The 22,520-nt window shown below is 47.4% G+C and overlaps 1 protein-coding gene across 2 annotated transcripts in view; it reads left to right on the forward strand.

The window, feature by feature from the left end:
- Positions 1 to 22,520, forward strand: part of DPF3 (double PHD fingers 3) — a 257,039-nt gene that overhangs the window by 113,955 nt on the left and 120,564 nt on the right. For both annotated transcript variants that reach the window (XR_006741071.1, XM_036432371.2), the window contains exon 3: positions 13,086 to 13,193. Coding sequence is in view for 1 of the 2 variants with exons in the window: in XM_036432371.2 (XP_036288264.1) it covers positions 13,086 to 13,193 (108 nt within the window). In the remaining variant the exon portion in view is untranslated. The remainder of the gene's footprint in view (positions 1 to 13,085; positions 13,194 to 22,520) is intronic.

Here is a 22,520-nt window from a genome sequence, read left to right on the forward strand (position 1 = left end):
GAAGAGAGAGGGACAGAGAGTTAGAAATATTGATGAGAGAGAAACATCGATCAGCTGCCTCCTGCACACCCCCCACTGGGGATGTGCCCGCAACCAAGGTACATGCTCTTGACCGGAATCGAACCTGGGACCTTTCAGTCCGCAGGCCAACACTCTATCCACTGAGCCAAATAGGTTTCTGCTCGAATGAAGGGACTCTTAAAAAAACCCCAAAAAACAAAGGACTGGGTGGGGATTAGGGAGGTAATGAAAACTTTCTGTTATGTGAGTTTCGAACCCAAGCTAAAGCAGAGAGAATAATAAAATGAATCGCCATGTTTTTATCTCTCAGAGTCAACAATGACCAGCCTATGGCCAGTCTTGTTTCGTTTACACGCTCCTCCCTCTTCCCTCCTTGACCTCAGGTTGTTTTGCAGCTGGTTAAATCTGTTTTTTTTTGTGGTTGTGGTTGTCTGTAAACGTTTCTGTGTGTATGTCTAAATGGTAATGACTCGCCCCAGCAGGTTTGGCTGAGTGGATAGAACATGAGCCTGCGTACTGAAGGGTCACGGGTTTGAGCATCAGCCTGGGGACTGAAGGGTCTTGGGTTTGATTCACGTAAATGGGCTTAATCCCCCCTCCTCCCTTCCTCCATCAATGTTTCTGTCTCTCCCCTTCCCCACCATTCTCTCTAAAAATCAATGAAAAAATATCCTCGGGTGAGGATTAGCAAAAACAAACAAACAAAAAATGATAAGGCCATAACCCCCCCTTACCCCAATAAACCAGGAATAGCTATCAAAGCTCCAAGTTGCCCTGGCCCAGTGGTTAGAGTGCGGGTTTAAGTCCCAGTCAAGAACGTGGGGGAAGTCAACCAACCAATGCATCTTTCTCACACTGATGTTTTTCTTTCTCTCTTCCCTTTTCTCCCTCCCTTCTACTTTCTCTAAAAAAAAAAAAAAAAAAAAAAAAAAAAAAATCCCCAGGTGAGGATTAACAAAACAAACAAATGAAAAAAGCAGGGTGGGGGGTGGGGGGAGGGGGGACAGGGATAAGGGGTCAATGGGAGAAAAAAGGGGACTTATGTAGTACTTTAAATAATAAAGATTAAAAAAAAAACTTCAAAAAAACCATACACACAAAAAACAGTAAGACTTTGTTGTTAATTCTTGCCGAGAATATTTTTTTCTTTTTTCCCTCTTTTTACTTTGAAAGAGAGAAAGGGTGGGGTGGAGAGAGAAACATCGATTTGTTGTTCTTATTTATGAATTCATTGGATGATTCTTGTGTGTGCCCCGATTGGGGGGAGGGGAGGAGAGGGTGATCAGACCCGCAACCTTGCCATATTTTAACATGCATCAATAATTCATTTTTTTATGCTTCATTGTATGGCTGGAGTACATTTTGTTTACCTATTCCCCTTCTGAGGGACATTTGGGTTTGTGTCTAGTTTTTGGCTATTATAAAGTTGCTTATGAGCATTTGTGTATGTCTTAGTATGGACATGTACCTTTATTTCTTCTGGGTAAAGTACTGAGGAGTGTAATGGCTAGATTGTAAAGAAGGTGTTTGTTTAACATTTTACAAAACTGCTAAGCTTGTTTTCCAAGTGGGTGTGTCATTTTATATTCATGCCAGCAATAGACTTGAGTTCCAGTTCTTCCATATTCTCACCAACACTTGGTATGGTTAGATTTTTAAAGTTTTTTTTTTTTTTTTAAATATATTTTATTGATTTTGTACAGAGAGGAAGGGAGAGAGACAGAGAGCCAGAAACATCGATGAGAGAGAGTCATCGATCAGCTGCCTCCTGCACACCCCCACCGGGGATATGCCCGCAACCAAGGCACATGCCCCTGACTGGAATCGAACCCGGGACCCTTCAGTCCCCAAGCCGACGCTCTATCCATTGAGCCAAACCGGTCCCGGCAGATTTTTAAAGTTTTAACCATTCTAACAGTTATATTGTTATGTTCCAATGTGGTTTTACTTTGAATTCCCTAATTAACAATGATATTGAACATCTTTATTAATACATGTGCTTATTTACTATCCGTATATGTTCTTTGGTAAAATGTTCACCTCTTGTCCATTTTAAAATTAGATTGCTTGTTTGGTTGTCATTAAAATTTTATAGTTCTTGGTCATTAGAAGGAAGAAAACTTTACTCTTCGAGACCACATGGATGGACCTGGAGAACATTATACTGAGTGAAGTAAGCCAATCAGAGAAAGACAAGCACCATATGATTCACTCATATGTGGAATTTAATGAACAAACTGAACTAACGAGAAAAATAGGGACAAACTCATAGATAGGGAGCAGGCACACAGCTCTGGTGGTGGGGATGGGGTGGGATGAGTGGGGGATGAGGGTATTAGAGAATGTGGAAGGATTGGAAGGAAGGAGTAGAAAAAAAGAAAGAAATGGACATGGACAACAATGTGGTGATTTCAGGGTGGGGGGAGTGAGTTGGATGGAGGTGGATGAGGGTACAGTGGGGATATAAGACCTTCATTTGACATATGCTTTGAAAATATTTTCTTTCAGATTGTTTCTTGTATTTTCATTATCTTAATAGTATCTTTCAAAGAGCAGGAATTTAAGTTGGGCTTAGCAACTTGTTATTTTCTGAATTGTTGTATCTAAGAAATGGTTGCCTTAATCCAGGTCAAGGTTTTTTTTTTCTTCCCCCTGCAGAAGCTTTATAATTGAGGTCTTATATTTAGGTCTATGATCCATTTTGAATTAAATGTTTAATATGGTGCAAGATATGGATTAAAGTTTTTTTGCAGATAGATATCCAATGTGTTGAGTTATGAATTGCCATTGTACCTCTGTCAAAAATTAAGAGGCCACATATATGTGGATCTATTTCTGGACTCTCAGTTCTGTTTCACTGATTTATCTATCTTCACAATAATATCTGACTGTCTTGGTTATTGTAGTTTTGTAATGCATCTTGAAATCAGATAGTGTGTTAGCCCTCCCAAATTTGTTCTTTTTCCAAGATATTTTGGTTATTTGACGTTTGCACTTCCACATGACATTTTACAATCAGTGTCAATTTTCACACAAATATGTGGAATTTTTTATTGGGATTGTATGGATTCAATAGATCAAGTGGGAGAAAATGGACAGTTATCAATGTTGAGTCTTCCAATCCACAAATATGGCCTATCCCTACTTATTAATGTCTAATTTTCCCCATCAATCCTCTTTTTAAAAATGTATTTTATTGATTTTTTACAGAGAGGAAGGGAGAAGTATAGAAAGTCAGAAACATCGATGAGAGAGAAACATCGATCAGCCGCCTCCTGCACACTCGCTACCGGGGATGTGCCCACAACCAAGGATGCCCTTGACCGGAATCGAACCTGGACCCTTGAGTCCACAGCTGACGCTCTATCCACTGAGCAAAACCGGTTTCGGCCCGTCAATCCTTTTTATTTCTCAGTATACAGGTCTTCACATTTCTGTCAGGTTTATCTCTAGGTACTTACAATATTTTTTATATTGTTGTAAATGGATTTTAAGAGAATTTAAACTTATTTTTTGATGCTAGTATAGAGTACAATTAAGTTTGTAAATCGATTACATATCATGCAACCTTTTAAACTCATATTAGTTCTAGTAGGTTTCTAGGGATTCCACAGCATTTCCACATAGTTGGTTATGTTTTTAGTAAATTAAGAAAACTTTCCAATATAGATGATTTTTATTTTATTTATCTATTGCACTGGCTGTAATGTCCAGTGCAATATTAAGTAAAAGTGCTGAGAGGAAGCATTCATTGCTTCATTATTTAAAAAAAATATATTTTTATTGATTTCAGAGAGGAAGGGAAGGGAGAGATAGAAATGTCAATGGTGAGAAAGAATCATCAATTTGCTACGTCTCCTGCATGCCCTCTACTAGGGATCAAACCCAAAAGCTGCCCTTGACTGGAATCGAACCCAGGACCTTTCAGTCTGCAGGCTGACGCTCTATCTACTGAGCTAAACCAGCTAGGGTCATTGTTTATTTTTTTTCTTAAAAAAATATATTTTTGTAATAATTGATTTATTACAGAGAGGAAGGGAGAGGGATAGAAAGTCAGAAACATCGATGGGAGAGAAACATCGATCAGCTGCCTCATGCATACCCCCAACCGGGGATGTGCCCGCAACCAAGGTAGATGCCCTTGACCGGAATCGAACGTGGGACCCTTCAGTCCCCAAGCCGACACTCTATCCATTGAGCCAAACCGGTCTCGGCGCCAACTGATATTTCTATTGAAATGCTCATGCAATATTTCTTTTGTGGTTTGTTAATATGATGTTACATTGATTGATTTTCCCCCTGCAAAAAGCTTTATTGTTTCATTTGGTCCAACGCATGGGAGAGGGCTTCAGGGTTAAAAGAATGGCCAGTAGTTTCAGGAAGAGGCTCAGGCAAAAGCCAGGCACCTGGGGAAAGCAGGGGGGCCCCTCAAAGGCTCCTAGTCACGCTTGGAGGTGAGCCTTTCGAAGAGATACTCGCGCAGAGTGGGGGCCGGCAGCCTGCGAGTGTTAGTCACGTGGTGGCCCATCTTCTCGATGAGTTTCACCTCCTCATCCAGGAAGCGGTTCTCCAGGAAGTCACAGAGCAGAGGGCCTACATGGTTGAACCCAGGGCCTGCAGCTCCAAGGGGCCTGGTTCAGGTGCCTCCCCAAGGCCAGGGCGGCTGCCATAGCAGCCTGAGTTTTGCCCCCTCACCTTGGGGAGCCTTCAGCACGTTCTGGAAGAGAATGCATCCACCATGCTCTTAAGAGATGCTCAGCGCCCTCACGCTTCTCCACCAACTTGTGGAAGAAGTGCCCCCCTCCGTCCCCAGAGCTGCATCGTGGCGGTGGAACTAGAAGCCCAGAGGGAGGAAGGTGTGGGAGGCCCTCAGATGCAGATTGGCTAGGCGGTTGACCGCACTCTCCACCCTGGTGGAATAATTCTGACCAATTTGGGAGCTCATGGTTGTTTGGCAATAAGGAGTAAAGGTAGGAAAAAAAATCCAGTGTGTTGGCTGGTCCCGGAGGTGGTGCTGAAGATGGTGACTCGATAAGACGCAGGAGAGTGGCTGGAGGCTGGAAGAAAGGGCGTCCCTGGGTCTGCTCCGTCCAAACTGTTGAAGCTACAGACAGATCCAGGACCTCCGAGGGCACTCTGATTTTTGAATGTTAAACTGACATCGCATTCCTAGGATAAACCCTTCTTTGTCACGATGTATTAATCCTTTTTTTATATGGTCAGATGCACACTGCAAAATTTTAATGAGAGTTTCAATTCTTTGAGAGATATTGATCTAGTTTTCTTGTGTCTATGTAGTGTGGATATCAGAATGATGTTGGCCTCATAAGGAGTTGGAAAGTATTCCCTACTTTTTAGTTTTCTGGAGGAATTTATGTATAATTGGTCCCCTTAATTGTTTTGAGCATTTGCAAATGGATCCATTTGGACCCTGCAATTTCTTTCTGGGAATGTGTTACACTACAGGTTTAATTCCTTTGAAAGATACCTAAAAATTTAAGTTATCCATTTTATCTGGAGTGAACTTTGGTAGTTTGTGACTTATGAGGAATTTTTTTCCATTTTATCTAAGTTCTTAAAATTAGTGGCAGAAAGTTGTTCATATTGTTATTATCCTTTTAATATCTGTAGAATGGTAATTCCTCTTTTATTTCTTACATTGATAATTTGAAATTTTTAATCTGATCCATCTGACTAGAAGTTTACCAATTTTATTGATATTTGTTGTTATCAATCCTCACTGAAGGATATTTTTCTACTGAGTTTTAGAGAGTGGAAGGGCGGGGAAGAGACACAGAGAGAGAAACATCAATGTGAAAGACACTTTGGTTGGTTGTCTCCTGCATGTGCCCCGACTAGGGCCAGGGATTGAGCCTGCAACCGAGGTACATGCCCATGACCGAGATCAGACATGGGACCCTTCAGTCTGCAGGTCGACGTTCTACCCATTGAACTAGACTGGCTAGATAGAGCCCGTCTTGCCTTTTTTAATGTAGTGTGATAATATGCTTTTAAAAAGAAAAAAAAATATTTTTATTGATTTTAGAGAGGAAGGGAGAGGGAGAGAAATAGAAACATCAATAATTAGCCGAAACTGGTTTGGCTCAGTGGATAGAGTGTTGGCTTACAGACTGAAAGGTCCCAGGTTTAATTCTGGTCAAGGGCATGTACCTTGGTTGCGGGAACATCCCCAGTGGGAGGAGGTGCAGGAGGCGGCTGATCAATGTTTCTCATTGATGTTTTCTAACTCTCTGTCTCTCTCCCTTCCTCTCTGTGAAAAATCAATAAAATATATTTAAAAAAAGAAGAAAGAAACATCAATGATTAGAGAGGATTATTGATTGGCTGTCTCCTGCACGCCCCCTACTGGGGATTGAGTCCCAACCAAGGCACGTTCCCAATTCATAGGTTGATGCTCAACCACTGGCCTGGAGTTAATATGCTTTTTAAATTGATTTTTAGACCATTTACATTTAATGTGATTTTTGTTATAGTTTTAATTCCATCATTTTGTTATTTCCCGTTTATCAATCTGTTTGCTCTCTTTTCCCTCATTTTCTTATTTCTTTGGGTATAATATAATTTTTAATGATTTCGATCTCATTTCCTCTGGCTTTTTAACTATAACTGTTTGTTTTGCTGTTTTAGTGATTGCTTAATGATTATAGTATGTACTTTAATTACAGTTTACCTTCAAGTGACATTTTATTAATAAATACTCTATACTAGTAATCTTATGGTGGTAAACAGAATAATGCTGTCCTACCCCAAAGCTGTCTACATCTTTTTTTTTTAAAAAAAATTTAAGTTATTTATTGTTTAAAGTATTTAAGTTATTTATTGTTTAAAGTATTTCCCCCAATTGACCTCTCCCTGGTTGTCCCCATCCCCCAAGAATGTCTACATGTTAATCCTGGGAATTTAGGAATATGTTCCCTTACATGGCAAAAAGGACTCTGAGATGGGGGTGGTGGTGGTTATTATACATTATTCAGATGTAATCGTAAGTGTCTGTATAAGAGGGGGCAGGCGGGTCAGGTAAGAGCAGAAGATGTGACAACAGAAGTTGAAGTGATGTAACAGAGGAAGGGGCCACAAACCAAGAATGTAGGTGGTTTCTGGAACCCAGAGTAGGGAAGGAAATAGATTTTTCTCCGGACACTACAGAAGGAATGCAGTCCTGAAACCTGCAGTGCAGTGAGGCTGAATTTGGATTTCTGGCTTCTAAGATAACAAATTGGTATTGTTTTAAGCCTCTCATTGTGGCAGTTTATTACAGCAGCAATAGGAAACTAATAAAAGTAAATGTATCTTTATTTTCCCCTTGTTGACCTTTGTGCAATTGTTGTCATAGGTTTTATTTTTACACATGGCATGAAACCTCATATTATAATTGTCTTTATTTTTATGTAGTCAGTAATCTTTTAAAAAGTTTTAAATAATAAGAAAAACATCTTACGTAATTGCTCATGTACAGTAGGTCCTTGGGTTACGTTGGAGATCTTACTTGGGATGTTTCCAGTCACTTTCTAGTATGGAAAATACTTCAGTGAACACACATTTTTGTAATTTTGCATGTGAATCTGTGAGATATATTCCTAGAAATGAAATTGCTGGGTCAAAGGGAAAATGCATACATACATAGTTTTTCTATATATGCCAAATTCTCCTTAATAGGGTTGTGCCATTTTGCATACTTACCAGTGGTGGATGAGATTGGTAGGTATACTCCTGACAGAACAATATTTAAGAGCACAATAGAATGCTTCATGAAAGGGCAAAAGCTAGGATGTTTGAAGTAGAGGCTGGGGTGGAGCCTCTTGTCTGGGCTCTGGGTGGAGGACCTCTGGGAGATGCTGCAGGGAGAGCCCTCCTGGGAGGGCTTGAGCTGTCACCGCTCCGCTTTGGTTGGGAGTAAAGGAAGTTATTCCAGTTCATCTTTCAAGATTCTGTTCGTATTCCATCCTTCCTTCCCTTTTCTATCCCACTTCATCTTCTGAGTTCTTAAGAGTTCATGCTTTCCGCCGAAACCGGTTTGGCTCAGTGGTAGAGCGTCGATCTGCGGACTGAAAGGTCCCGGGTTCGATTCCGGTCAAGGGCATGTACCTTGGTTGCGGGCACATCCCCGGTAGGAGGTGTGCAGGAGGCAGCTGGTCGATGTTACTCTCTCATTGACGTTTCTAGCTCTCTATCTCTCTCCCTTCCTCTCTGTAAAATATCAATAAAATATATTTAAAAAAAAAATAGTTCATGCTTTCCAAGATGCTCATGACACTAAGTATCCACCTGCTGAACTTGGGCAGTGCTGGTAGCAAGCAGTTTGTCTGACTCCGCTGATCGTAGAGGCATCGTCCTTCCTGCTATATTTTTCTAAGGAGCCAGTTCTTCCTCAACCCTTCAGTAAGAGTGTGAGTTCCTGTGTGTGTGTGAGATGCTTGCACATGAACGTGTGTTGTAAAACTGGCATTGCACCTCAAAGTAACAGCAAAGCAGTTTGCTTAGTGGGGTTTGTGAATGGATGAGGGCCACTGATCTGCCTTTTTTTCTCCTTCATATCCCCCCAGCCTCAGGCTGACTCCTTCAGCTTAATTTCCCAGGCTGCAGCAGTGACTCCACCCTCCTTTTGCCTTCCCCTCCTCTTTCCTCCACCTACCACACACATGGGCTTTGAGTTATGTGCCTCCTGTTCTAATGAGATAAACAACATGACTCTCACGGGGCTCTGCTCATCCCTTTATAAGGGGAACTCCGGAGCTGAATGCATTGACCCTATAAAGGCACCCTGATGCCTCTCAGCCTACGGAGGAGAGTGAGGAATGGGGACAGGAGCCCCCAGAGAATTGTTGGGGCTATGTGCCTGCTGAGATGACGTGGAGTCAAGAGAGACCTCAAGGGAGGCCTGTTTCCATTCTCGTGGCTACAGAAGCAAAGAGCAGCATGGACATGGGATTGGAGGCCTTGTCATGTCATGTGGGCATGGGTCCAGACTCATTTAAGTCAGTAACTCAGAATAATTACTGACATTTGTACAGGGCTTCATGATGATAAAGAGCTTCTTCTTGAATATAAGCGAATCCCCATGACAGTCCTTATGCAGTAGGTGCTGTTATCTTACAGGTGAGGAGACAGTCTCAGAAAACCGTGACATTTCTCAAGGTGACAGGGAATGGTGGTGCAGGGACCCATGTGCTCCTCCTCTGCACTGCGGAGCTTCTCTAACCCATTAGGGAAAGGGGAAGAATGAAATAAAAAGTGTTCCCTCTTCTGGACATTCAAACCACTTGCTACAATAGACTCTCCCAGGCAAGTGGGCCTGCAGCTTTGCCTGCAGCTACAAGCTGAGTGGTCTGGGACTGCCTGCTGCTGCTGACCAAAAAGTGCAGGGACCACATTCTCAAGGAGGGCACAGGACCTGGAAAAGTGTTGACAATTTTGACCTCCTGTCACTTAGACCTTTTGAAGGTATTGGTCTGGACCAGTTCCTTCTCACTTGTATGTTTTTGGTCAACTTGGAAATACCATGAAACAGCTTGTGGATGGAGTTCAATTCTGAACCCAACTCCTGGGGTCCCTTTTGGATAGTTTGGTTGTGGGTAGATGAGTCTCCTGGAGTCAGGAACAGCAGGGGCAATGGTTATTCACTTTCTGTATTTCTGAGCCTGGTTCATTTCTGGTTGAATTTATTTGGTAAGTATCTCTTGAAGTACCTGCCAGGCACTGTGCAAAGCACTGGGGATACTCAAAATGGACATAGTTCCTGCCATCCTAAATCTTTTATTATTATTATTATTATTAAATATATTTTATTGATTTTTTTACAGAGAGGAAGAGAGAGGGATACAGTTAAAAACATCGATGAGAGAGAATCATCGATCAGCTGTCTCTTGCAAATCCCCTACCGGGGATGTGCCCGCAACCAAGGTACATGCCCTTGACCGGAATTGAATCTAGGACCATTCAGTCCGCAAGCCAAGGCTCTATCCACCTAGCCAAACTGGTTTCGGCCATCCTAAATCTTATAAAATGAGTAGGGGGGACAATCTAGTAAGCAGGCAATTAATGACAATATCTCGGGGAACACACAGGGAGTCCAACAGAGAAGGTCATTCAACCAGTCTTAGTACGTCAGAGAGGACGTCCAGGCAGTAATTAGATGATGCATAGGTGTCCAGAGGTTCTTGTTCACACATTAGAACCATCTATAAGGTTTTTTAAAAAAGTAAATTGCCCAATCTCCCCACCCACTTACATTTGGATTGGGTAGATCTGGCATGAATTTTGGCTATTGGTGTTATTAAGAAGTTCTTCAGGTGACTTTGGTTTTAGTTTGGATTAAGAGTGGGGATTGGTGGGACTAGTTCTGGAACAGGGGGTAGCAGGTCAGGCCATGCACTTGGCCTTCACTGGACACACCAGCCCAAGAGGAGGCCAAAATTTTTATAAGGGATCAAGAATTAGTATGCCCATTCAGGAATTACAGGGTCAGAGATGGTATTGTCCGGGACTAAACCACATTAGAAACATCTAATTATTCCCCAGTGATGCCCTCCCTCAAAGAGGTAAAAAATGGACCTCCAGGGGAAGTGGAGCAATCTTACTTTATTGGTTAATTTGTCATCTGTACATTAGCACAAGTCTGATTCCCAGAGTGCAGGGGCTCAGAACTTCAGGATATTCCTACTGTGCAGAAGGCCGTGAAGTTATCAACGACGTCAAATATTAAGTATTAGGATGACTCTTGTACATGACAAGCCCTTAGCTCATAACACCGGGCTCCATCACCTTAATGGTTTCTAAGCATCAAAAGGGGAAGGGGGAGGGACCTTCAACTTGTTCATAGCCTTGCAGCCTGTGGGAGCAGCTTGGCGATTAAAAGTAAAACTTAGCTCATAAAGAGAATTTGAAAAATTTGGTTCCTGGAATAGGTGCCTCTAATTTGAACACAAACCGAAAAATGGGTAGTGATGACTAGTAAAAATGAACAATGAGTAAATGGGTATATAACAGACATCTCTATTGAATTTTTTTTTTCTTCTGCAAAGGGCAAAAAATGAAGCCAGTGTCCCTCTTAACATTTTTCTTCTTCACATTCTCACCTGAGGACATGCTGAGACAGACACACACACACACAGAGAAAGAGAGAGAGAGAGACCTAGATGTGAGAGAGGAACATCAACCCAGGTCTGTGCCCTGCCTGGGAAGTGAACTGGCAATCTTTCGATGCACAGGACAACACTCAACCAACTGAGCCACTCCAGCCAGGCCCGTTTAACTTCTAAAGGCCCCCGAATGGCAGACACATGGGAATATAGTCCTGATGTTGTCTGAAGCCCATGGTTCTAGATGTAGGAAGGGACCCTCTCATGTAAAGTTACCTGCATCTAACAGTTGTCATGTGCGAAATTTATCTACAGTGGACTGAATTGTGACCCAAGTAAAGTAAAGCTGGAACATATTTGTTCATTAATTCATTCAGCAAAATTTAGTTTGATAGTTTAGTGTGTGAGGTTCAGTTCTGGTTCTGGGGGTTCTACAGGGACAAGAAAAAGTCCCTTTCCTTGCCAGTCTTTTCACTCTAGCAGGGGTGGGTTAGTTGGCTGGTTTATTTTGGGGTGCATCAGGTAGTCTTTTTAGTCTGCAGATACCTAACCCAGTGGTCGGCAAACCACGGCTCCTGAGCTCATGTGGCTCTTTGGCCCCTTGAGTGTGGCTCTTCCACAAAATACATGGCCTAGGTGAGTAGGTTTTGAAGAAGTGGCGTTAGAAGAAGTTTAAGTTTAAAAAATTTGGCTCTCAAAAGAAATTTCAATTGCTGTACTGTTGATATTGGGCTCTGTTGACTAATGAGTTTGCCGACCACTGACCTAACCAGTCTCAAGCCCTTCTTCCTCACCTCTCAGCCTCCACCCCTTGCTCTTTTCTCTGGGAATAGACCATGGTCTAGTGTGGGGAGTCCATGGCCCTCCAAGGCTTCTGGCTGCCACTCTATGTGTCATAGGAGCCACAAGAGTGTTGCCTAATGAGCAAGAAGGCTCCTCATGTGTTACTTGGCATGACACATGATGCTGGTGTGGAACTTTGGTGCCAGTTTACATGGAGAATCTTGTTGGGAGACAATAGGTGCATAAGCCCAGCCACAGGTCTCCTGCCCATTCTGTTCTGTGAGGCCCAGGCAGGTGGGTGGGGAATACAGGTTTGCTGGCTTTGCAGCAGCCTGGTCACCAGAGCAGGCCTGTGTTCTTATGGAGGTTGCACAGGCTCCCTTTGGCTTCAGCTAGCTGCCAGCAGCTAACGGGATGGAGGGAGCCAGTAGGTAGGCGGTCTGGCTCCTTAATCCTGTTTCCTTGCAATGTTTTCTAATCTGGGCTGACCATCCATAGGCAGACTGACTTCTGCTGCTCCACCCTGAAGGGAACTTGCTTGACTTGCACAACGGGCTAGTCCAGTGGTCGGCAAACTGTGGCTGGTAAGCCACATGTAGCTCGCGAGCCGCGGTTTGCTGCTCTGTTGGCTAATGAGTTTGTCGACCACTGGGCTAGGGACTTAATCACAAGGAACAGCAACAGGCTGTAATTATTGGAATTGAGAGTCTAGGTCAGGGTTCGGCAAACTCAGTCAACAGAGCAGCAAACTGCGGCTGACGAGCCGCATGTGTCTCGAGAGCTGAAGTTTGCTGACCACTGGGCTAGTCGATGGGCAGGAGCTGAGATCTGTTGCTTTGGAAACACTGCTGACTGAATCTGGAAAGGTCCCTCTTAGGGTCCCTAGGTCCACAGGTCCCTCTGACCTCCCCAGGCCAGGAAAAGAGAACTTGTTTTGGTAACAATGATGGCTCTTCCTGGCATGGGCTTACCGAGGCAGCATGGCGGAGTGGACAGAGCAAGGGCTTTAAGGTCAGATGACCTAGATTCTACCCCAGCTCTACATCTTTCAGCTGTGTGACCTTGATAAGTCACTTCATCACTCCAGGCTGCTCTCCCTGTGAGTGAGAGGGTCAGACAGCGAGGTTTCCTAGGCCACTTCCAGCCCGGAGCCTTTCATCTTTACACCGTCTCTGTCCACAGGCCTCGCTCCGGGCCAGCTGTACACATACCCTGCGCGCTGCTGGCGAAAGAAGAGGAGATTGCACCCGCCTGAGGACCCAAAGCTGCGGCTGCTGGAAATCAAACCTGGTCAGTATTGTCTGGAGCTTGGGTGGGCCCGTGATGGGAGAGGTGGGGCCTGCTGGGCTGGCCCAGGACAAGGCGGCTTTGCTCCTTTGTCTGGAGTGCCGAGTTTTCCAGGAGTGCGAACGTGCCCGCATGATGTTCAAAGGTGTGCCTGCTCTCACAAATCAACATGTCCACGTGTCCACCAGAGCTCCCCTCCCCTCTGGTGTCTTGTGCAGGCGCAGGGTGGGAATGGGCCCAGGATGAACCACATTCTCACAGAACAGAAGCTGCGGTTCTTAGGGTCGGGTAATGCCTTCCTGTGGCTTCAAGTAAAGAAACCTTGTGTTCCTAAGAAGGAGGGTGTGTTGTGTACCCTCCCCCACCCTTACTGTGGGTGAACTTTTGGAGCATCTTACATGAAAGGGCCATTCACTCAGATAGAACCGTCTTGGACATGGAATTGGGAGAATTCGAGAAAAACATTAGCTTATAGGTGATGCTGATTGCTTTGTGGCCTGCAGAAGGAATGGGTTGGTAGTCTTGCCTGCTTCCTGACCTTTTGTTATGCTTCTGACTAGATGGCCATCTTCAGACCTGTGTCTGGTTGCAGCAAGGCCAAGTGATTGTCCTGGGTCTTCGTTTTAAGGGAACCTCTGGTTTTGGGGGTGCTGGGGCTGGAATGGGACTTGGGGGGGGGGTGAGAACTCTGCCGTCAAGTAGAGCAAATGCAGAACTGACACGTTTCGTCCCCCCTCGTCACCAATGCCATGCAGACCCAACCTCACCCCTGCCTTTTCGCCCTGACCTTTTAGGTTGTGTTTTCTCTGCAAAACCTCTGCTTAGAGCTGTTCAGAATGTTTTCACTCCCAGTTTCATGGTTAGGCCTGCTTTGACTGCTTCAGCCTAGGCATTACCTGTGTACAGGTGCTACTTGCTGGGGGTGGGAGGGAGGGGGCTGTATTCTTCAATGCACTTCATCCAACCTCTCAAATGGCCTTGCACAATTTACAGACCCTTGCATACACTCAAGGGTAGGAGAGCCAAGTGTCTTGGAGTGGCACAATCCAGTAGAAATATAACATAAGCCACAGGTGTCATTTTACATTTTCTAGTAGCCATATTAAAACAGGAAAAAGAAACAGGTGCAGTTAAATTTACTGATTTTATTTCGCCCAAAATATAAAAGTTTTGATCATTTCAGCTTGTCCTCAATTTAGAAATTATGAATGCGACATTTTCCTTTTTTTTGGTGGTATTGTTTATGAATGCCTGTGTGTATTTTACACACTCAGTCCCTTTTATTGTGGACTAGCCACATACAAGTGCTCCGCTGATCACAAGGGGATAGTGGTGCCCATTTTGGTCAGAGTGTTTCTAGAACTACGCTCAGCATATGGTTTTGACCAACACAGGCATCACCTGGGAGCCTGGCAGAGATGAAGAATCTGGGCCTCACCCCAGACATGCTGGGTCAGAAGCTGCATTTTATTTTTTTAAATCCTCACCCAAGGATGGACACACACACACACACACACACACACACACTCACACACTGAGTGGCCTGATTGTTATGATCCCTGAAAGCATAATTGGCCACTCAGTGTATATCCTATATAATAAAAGGCTAATATGCAAATTGTCCCCTTGACCAGGAGTTTGACCAATAGGCAGGCTGGTCAACCGTCCATTGGCCCCCCCTCCCCCCCATGCTGGCTGCACCCCACCCATGTACGAATTCATGCACCAGGCCTCTAATATATATATAATCATAGTAATCTGGCCACTCAGTGTGTATGTGTGTGTGTAAGTATCTTATAGAACTGTAAAATACCTCAGACATCATTAACTCCAATCCCTTGTTTTATTGAGGTCCAGACAAGTTAGGAGACTGCACAAAGTCACACAGCAGTTCCTGGGGGAAACAGCAGAGAACTCAACGTTGCTTGATTTCTCTTTTCAGTGCTTCTTCTGCTTGCCCATGCTGCTGAGAAGTATTCTAAAAGAAACTTGAACAAGACTTTTCCCTCTAAAATCCTTATTTATATAAAAAAATTAATTATGAAAATGTACCCAAGGGATAGTTGGATTCTTCCAGTCAGAGTTGTCAGACTTTCAAATCAAACTAGCCTCTACCGAAAAAGGGACATTGGTTCATGTAACAGTAGATCTCAGAGTTCACTAGTTTCAGGCTTAGCTGAATCCAGGGGCTCAAGCTTCCTAGTGAGGGCTCTCTGTCTCCTTCCCCCAAACTCTCTTCTCTTCACGCGGCAGGCAAGGTAGCCAGCAGCAGCCCCAGCCTCAGTGCTCAGCCACACCCAGCAGAAAGGCGAGTTTCCTTCATCAGCTGAGCTGGCTGGGTTTATGTCCGTCCCACCAATCACTGCCACCTGGGGATGGGGCAATTTAATGGCCTCATCATCATTATATCACCAGTGTCTGAAAAGCACACTAGTTTATAAAGCCTTTTCATGTATGTCACTTCCTTGGTCCTGACCCTGGGAGGCAGAGAGGGAAGGACAGGTTAAATGAGCCCATTTTACAGGCCGGGAGGTCAGGCTGCAGACAGAGCTAGGGAGAGTTTACTGGGCTGCTCACACACCGGAGAACCAGGCCTCACTGTGAGTGGGACCGAGGCAAGAAGCTACTTGCTTCAGTAGCTGTGTCTGGTCCTCCCACGCACGGACGTGCACATTGAGCACACTGGCCTCCCAGCGGCAGGCTATGCAGCAGCTGGGCTTGCAGCTGGATTCGGACTGCCCCATCCCTGGCCTGCCATGACCTGTGCGCGGAGGGGAAAGATGGACCCTAGGGTTTGCTGTGGCCAGGTGCCCACCAGCCCATTGTGTGCATCTGTGATCATTAGAAAGTTTCCCTTGACTTCTCCCTCATGCTTGGGCAGAAGCTGAGGGGGCCGTTCCTGGGCTCAGGTAGAAAGGCCCGGCCTCTGAGATGCCGGAGTCCTGGGGGAGGGCCCTCTGGGGCGTGGCCACATCCCAAGGTGGAGAAACACCCCAACTAAGTTGGGTTCACCTGGGGTAGGGCTCACCCTACAAGCCAGCCAGTGCCCAGGCCACCAGAACCCCTGGCTGGAGTGAACAGCTTTTGAAATGACAAAGCTCTCTGATGGATGGGCTTGTTGCCCCTCTTTGGATAATCAGGCCTACTCCTGGAAACAAAACCCCCAAAGCCGTGGGCCAGATGTTTTGCCATTTCTGTGTCCTGCGCTGAGTCTGTACTACCAGGCCGGGCCTGGCCCTCAGGATGTACCCCGACACCAGTCTGCGACCGCAGGTTGTGAATCAAGACGCCAGGGGCGTGTCTGGGAGTCCGGCCGTGGCCCTCACAGCATCGGGGCCCTTCTAGAGAAGCGAAGCAGCACAGAAATGCACCGCCCGGCACACGGCTGCATTTTGGATTTTTCACACAAGCCAACATTTCAGAAAAGGGCCTCCCTCCAGGGCCTCAGCAGCAGGCCTAGGTTGTGCCTTGGAAGAAGGCGCCCCCTGTGGGTGGACCTTTACGAAACGATGCCCCTTGGGTGTGTTAGTATAGCGCACGCTGGATCTCAGCCCCCGTCAGTGTCTCTGCCTCATCGTTGGCAAAATGCAGTTTCTAGCTGAGAGGATCTTTTTCCGTTTTGGGGGTATATCCTCCTCAAGCACAGGGTCCACTTGGAAAGTATTTTAAAACAATTCTCTCCTATTTATTTGTATTCTACTTGATTTGAGTTCAAAAAGACTAGGTTTTGTTTTTTTTAATGTTTTTTATTGATTTTTTTTTACAGAGAGGAAAGGAGAGGGATAAAGTTAGAAACATCCATGAAAGAGAAACATTGATTGGCTGCTTCCTGCACACCCCCTACTGGGGATGTGCCCGCAACCAAGGTACATGCCCTTGATCGGAATCAAACCTTGGACTCTTCAGTCCGCAGGCCGACAATCTATCCACTGAGCCAAACTGGTTAGGGCAAGGATTAGGTTTTTCGGTTGGTGCTTTTAGGTGTGACTCAGGGTAGAATCATCGGTCAGAGTCCCTGGAGAACTTGCTGCGAATTCCTGGTTGGGGTGAACAGTCAGCGGGTGGACGGATGGAGACCGATGTCTTCAGGGGCAGAGGAGCAGGTGAAGGAGGCAGACGGAGCGAGAGGCTCGGGACCTGCTCTCTCTCACCCACTGCGGTGGAGTTGGGAGTAACCTTCCTGAAGATCAGTGCATAGAACCTGTCAGTATTTAAAAAGCACGTGCCCTTTGGCCTAGAAATCCTGCTGCTAGGAATTTATCCTCCAAGTTACTATGTAGTAACAAGGTAGAAGGTTGCCTTTGTGACATTGTTTGTAATGATAACAACAAAGAATGGAAACAACCAGAAGGCCCATTGATAGGACACTACTTAAATACTATAAGATGGAATACTGTTCTGTCTTATAAGATGTCCAAGATCTATTGCTAAGTGGAAAGATACAAAGCAAATTGCAACATTATGGGCAACTCTGGCTGAAAATCGATAACTGATTTGTTCACCCTGGGCTGATTCTCTTTACATTTATTTGAATTTATGTTGAAGGAAAACCCACAAATGAACCAACCTACCCTTGGCACTCCTCCACTGCCAGCCTCTATAATGCTCTTCCTCTTCTCTCTCTTCCCTTCCAGCCTCCTAGTGCGGGTTCTCCCGAGCTCCCCTGGACAAGCCCTAAGCACCTAGTTATGTCTCTGACTCTTGGAGCCTCCCATGGGCTCCACCATCAGCACCCTCATCTCCTTGCGGGGAGGGAGAGGCGTTCTCCTGATTTGTGAGAGACAGGGGGCGCTGGCCTGAAGCAACATTGTCTCAAGGCATGAGTTTCCTTCCTTGTCAGACCCTTCCACAGAGAATGAGGGGGTGCCACAGGCCATGTATCATGCCAACACCCAGCCTGTCCCTCTGGTCTCCCTTTGTCTCCTTGCCTGAGTCTAGCCAGGGGCAGGCAGCTTTCAGCAACAAAAGCCAGGGTGTCACGTGGGTCAGAGTTGTCCTTCACCCCAGGTCTCTGCAGAGCTGAGAGCCCTGACCGGGAACCAGGTGCATATTCAGGAATCTTGAGGGACCTTGAGAAGGTCTGAGGACAGGGCTGCAGACCACCCCCTCCTAGTTCAGCCTCCTGAGTACACATTGCTGGGTCAGGAGTAGAGAGCCAATTGCTGCTGTTATTTGTTCTCAGGCTAAATTAGACAGCTCACCCCAGTCCTGCTGTCCTCATCCCTTCTCCCTCACTGTGCACATTCCAGCCCACCTGTGTTTCTTCACTATTTGCTGAAGATACAAACGTGACTGTGTGGGGGTGGGACGGGGCTGAGAGCTCTTTGGAATTGGAAAGCCGCCTCAATGTCCCTGAACCTGTGTGTTTCTCACGTCCAACACCGCCCCTCCAATCGGTCTTGAGTGAATATCTCGCAACCTCCTACTTGCCTGGGCGCCTGAAGCACAACGTGCATGCGGTTCTTTCTCCCCGCTGCCTGACAATGGGGCTCAGTGTTCCCTGCCGCTTGCACTTGGCTGCAGAGGCAACGGCAAGGTGTCTCCTGATGCAGCCGCCACAATTCGTGCAACAGGAAGGCTCGGGCCAGGGGCCCGGTGCCCGAGAGCAGCATTCTTGGACCTTTCCCCCCAAAATGGAGCTCTGTCCTTGGGAAGGGGGAGCCGAGCTGGCAGGAGAGAAAGGTGGACAGTGAATATCCATCAGAAGGCCCTGGAGCAGGACAGATGTTGGGCAAAGGCCAGCTGATGAGAAACGAGGCCTTCAATTCCCCCTACTTCCTCTGTCTGTCTTTAAAAAAAAAAAAAATTTTTTTTTTTTTTTTTTTTTTTTAATGAAGAAATGAAAAAGGCTGGGAACAAACTTCTCCTTGTATCCCTCCGGATTAAACGCTGGGATCATCAGCTTAGGTCAATGAAGCCACTTCCAACCCGGGGCTTTCTGGTCCCCGTGGTCTGGGGCAGATTTTATCTTTGTGGCAGAGGCTGGGAAACTGTGGCACAGAGTCAGGAAGTTAATTTCCCAGGGGGCACCGCGGGGAAGCCGAGGAGGGGACCCGAGGGGAAGGAAGCCCGTTGGAACGGCTCCGTGCTGCTCCGGGACCCTCCGCACACCCGTCCTGTTGTTCTCAGACCAATCGGGCTCTTACAACAGACGCCCCTCCTGCTCCAGAAAGGTAACTCTGCTCGTGGGGAGCGAGCACGGCTCCCGGCCACGCCTGCCAAATTCCAAGGGTGATGGGAGGGAAGGCAGCCAGGAATAGAGTTCTGGTTCTTTCTCATGGTTTTCTTTGGCAGCCGCTCAATGACTGGGGATGAATGACTAAGGGAATCGCCCCACCACACATTGTTGGGGGACCACGCACGGGGGGGGGACGACAGCCTGGGGTGCTCAAAAGCAGAGGGTGCCTTAGCCGGCCAACCACAGGCTGCAGGGACCCTCCGAGGGCTGCCCCCACGCGAGCGATCCCGACAGAGAGCCGGAGTCCCGGCTGCCGGGCAGGGCGGCGAGGCCTGTTCGCTGGCCGAGGGTGCTGTCCCCACCGCCCAGCCCGGCCTGAGCTCTACAGATGGGAGCAGGCTGCGGCCAACTTCCCAGCTTTTGAAAATCCGGCATCTTAATTAGTTCCCCACTGCTTTTGTACATGGCCCACATTTTAATCGTCTCCAGGCTTGTTCCACAGTTTTGCTCTCGGATGTTCGGCGCGATTTCTCTTCTCAAGACAGCCCCCCGGGCCCCTCCGGCACCCTCCCGGTCCGGGAACAACTTCAGGAGTGCCGATGTGCCAAGCATACAGCCAGAGATGGATGAGCCTGTCAGCCGGCTGCCTCTGCCCCCTGGCTTCCCCCCCACACCCCCCGCCGTGTGCTCCTCGCAGGGATGAGGCAGGCTGGGCTGGGTGAGCTGGGGGAGGCGAATGCAGAGACCGGTGGAGCCCCTAGCCAGGTGTGAGCCAGTGGACACCGTGACCTTCTCCTGGCTCGCAGAGGCGCCTGGCTGTGTCCTTCCGAGGGGAAAGGACGTTCCAGCTCCCACCCCATCTGTCAGTGCTTATCGGTCTCTGTAGGGGGCTGGGGGGTGCCTGCGCTCGGTAGTCTGGGAGAATGGATGCCTTCAAGTGCATCAGGGGGAAATGACCAGTCATTTATCTCTTTCCTGCAGTGTCAGAGCCTGCAGCCATCCATCCGTCCTGGGGCCTGCAGCTTACTCTCCAGCTCTGGTTGGCCTCCTGAGGGTGAGAGCAGGAGACAGGTGGGAGGCCACGGCAGCCCCTGCTTCATGCCGTGACTGCTCGTGGCTTTTTAAACCTTCCTGGCAGTCTCGGGGAAGGAGCTGGGTCTGGGGACAGCCCGCATTGGCAGGCACACGCTTTGAAGGCGGAGGCACACCCATTTTTTTTCATCTGTATCCCAAGTGCCCAGAACATAGGCTTGGCACATAGTAGGTGGACAGAAAAGATTTATCAAAGGAATGAAGGGAAGGAAGGTGTCCGTTGTTTGATCTCAGGCTTGAAGACCACAGCTTAGCTCTCATTATCCCATTTCACAGACGAGGGAGACGGAGCCACAGAGGAGCAGCCTGCAGCAGCAGCTGGCCTCGCCTTCCCATCCCGCGTCCAGCCTGGCCTGGGGGCCCTGTCCCCGCGTTGCATCTGTCTCTCCTTGGTAGGCACTGTACCTGTGCTCTGCAGGAGAAAATACATCAAACAGGGCCGAAACCAGTTTGGCTCAGTGGTAGAGCATCGGTCTTCGGACTGAAAGGTCCCAGGTTCGATTCCGGTCAGGGGCATGTACCTTGGTTGCAGGCACATCCCCAGTAGGGGGTGTGCAGGGGACAGCTGATCGATGATTCTCTCTCATCGATGTTTCTAACTCTCTATTCCTCTCTCTTCCATTCTGTAAAAAATCAATAAAATATATTAAAAAGAAGAAAAAAGAAAATACATCAAACAGGGATCTCAAGGTCTGGGTTCAAGTTCAGACCCTTCTACCCACCGGCTGTGTGGTTTAAGCCGTTACCTAACCTCTCTGTGTCTTCATCTGCAAAATGCAGCGTGGCAGCTGCTCTGCTCACTTCACAGGGCTGTTCTGAGGGTCATGTGGATGGTGGAGCTGAGGGCGCGGCAAGCGTGAGGAGGCCCTGGGATACCCTCTCGGTGTGCACTGCTGGGCGGCCGAGGGGGCCTCTGCCACACTGACCCTGTCCCCAGCACCAAGGGTGCACTTGAAGGCGATCCCTGCCCAGCTGGAAGGGTGTGTGCGATCTGGCCCAGAGGGGAACGTGTTCTGCCTTGGAGTCTTTTCCGAGTCCGTTGTGTTCTGCTCTGAGGAGAGGAACTCTGGCGTCCGGCTTTGGGATTGGTTCGCCTGGAGCAGAACCATAGCTTTCACCAGCTCCCGCCTTGCCTCCCTTTAAAGAGCTCAGTCCTTTGGCATGTATTGCCCGAGGCAAAGAGATAAACTGGGCGAGACTTCCCTGCTCTTAGTAACACCAGCGTGTGCGAGGCAATGCCCGCCGGGCTGTCTTTCCTTCTGTCCTGGTCCACCTTCTTCTGAGAACTGGGCACCTGGCCTTCACTCTGTTCACTCTGTGGGATGCCTGCTGCCCGGGGGCCAGGGAACTGGACCTCAGCACGCACGGCCTCTGGATGTGTCTGCCCACCAGGATGCAAGTGCCTGAGGACAGGGCTTCTCTCTGTCATGAACTGACCTCACCTAAGCACCCACCTTGGCTCGTTGGTGCAGCTCCGCACTCAGCATTGCAGTCACTGCCGTTGCCCCGCGCCCTCAGCCCCGTCATTATTGATCCCGGTAAAATGCAAGCATTCTCGGGTCACTCCTTGCGTGAGGCCTCCGTGGCCTCCGATCGCACTTGGAGCTGAAGCCAGCTTTCTCACAGGGACCTCGCCGCCCTTCCAGGCGCCCCTGACTCTGAGGGCCTCCTCCTCCCCTGCTCACCGTGCTCCCGGCAGAGGAGCCTGGCACTGGACAGCTCCGTGGCCCGGAAGGCTCATTTTAGGCATTTCTTCTCCCCCATTAGAATATGCCATCTATGAAGCAGGAGTTCTTGTCTCTTCTGTTCACAGCTGTGTCACTAGCACCTAGGAAAGAGTCTGGTACGTAGTAAATGTTTAATAATTATCTGACAAGTGAAGGAATAGAGCAAGGCATCCTCTAGGCTAGGGGTGTCGAACTCAATCAGAGAAGGGGCCAAAATCTAAAATCCAACCTAAATTGCGGGCCGAATGGTTTACTGAACAGTCATAAACTGTCATTGTGATGGAAACGCGGCGGAGTGCAGTGATGACAGCACGGTGCGGGCCACATTGCAAG

Source organism: Pipistrellus kuhlii, unplaced genomic scaffold, assembly GCF_014108245.1.
Source record: "Pipistrellus kuhlii isolate mPipKuh1 unplaced genomic scaffold, mPipKuh1.p scaffold_m20_p_1, whole genome shotgun sequence".
NCBI classification, from domain to species: Eukaryota; Metazoa; Chordata; class Mammalia; order Chiroptera; family Vespertilionidae; genus Pipistrellus; species Pipistrellus kuhlii.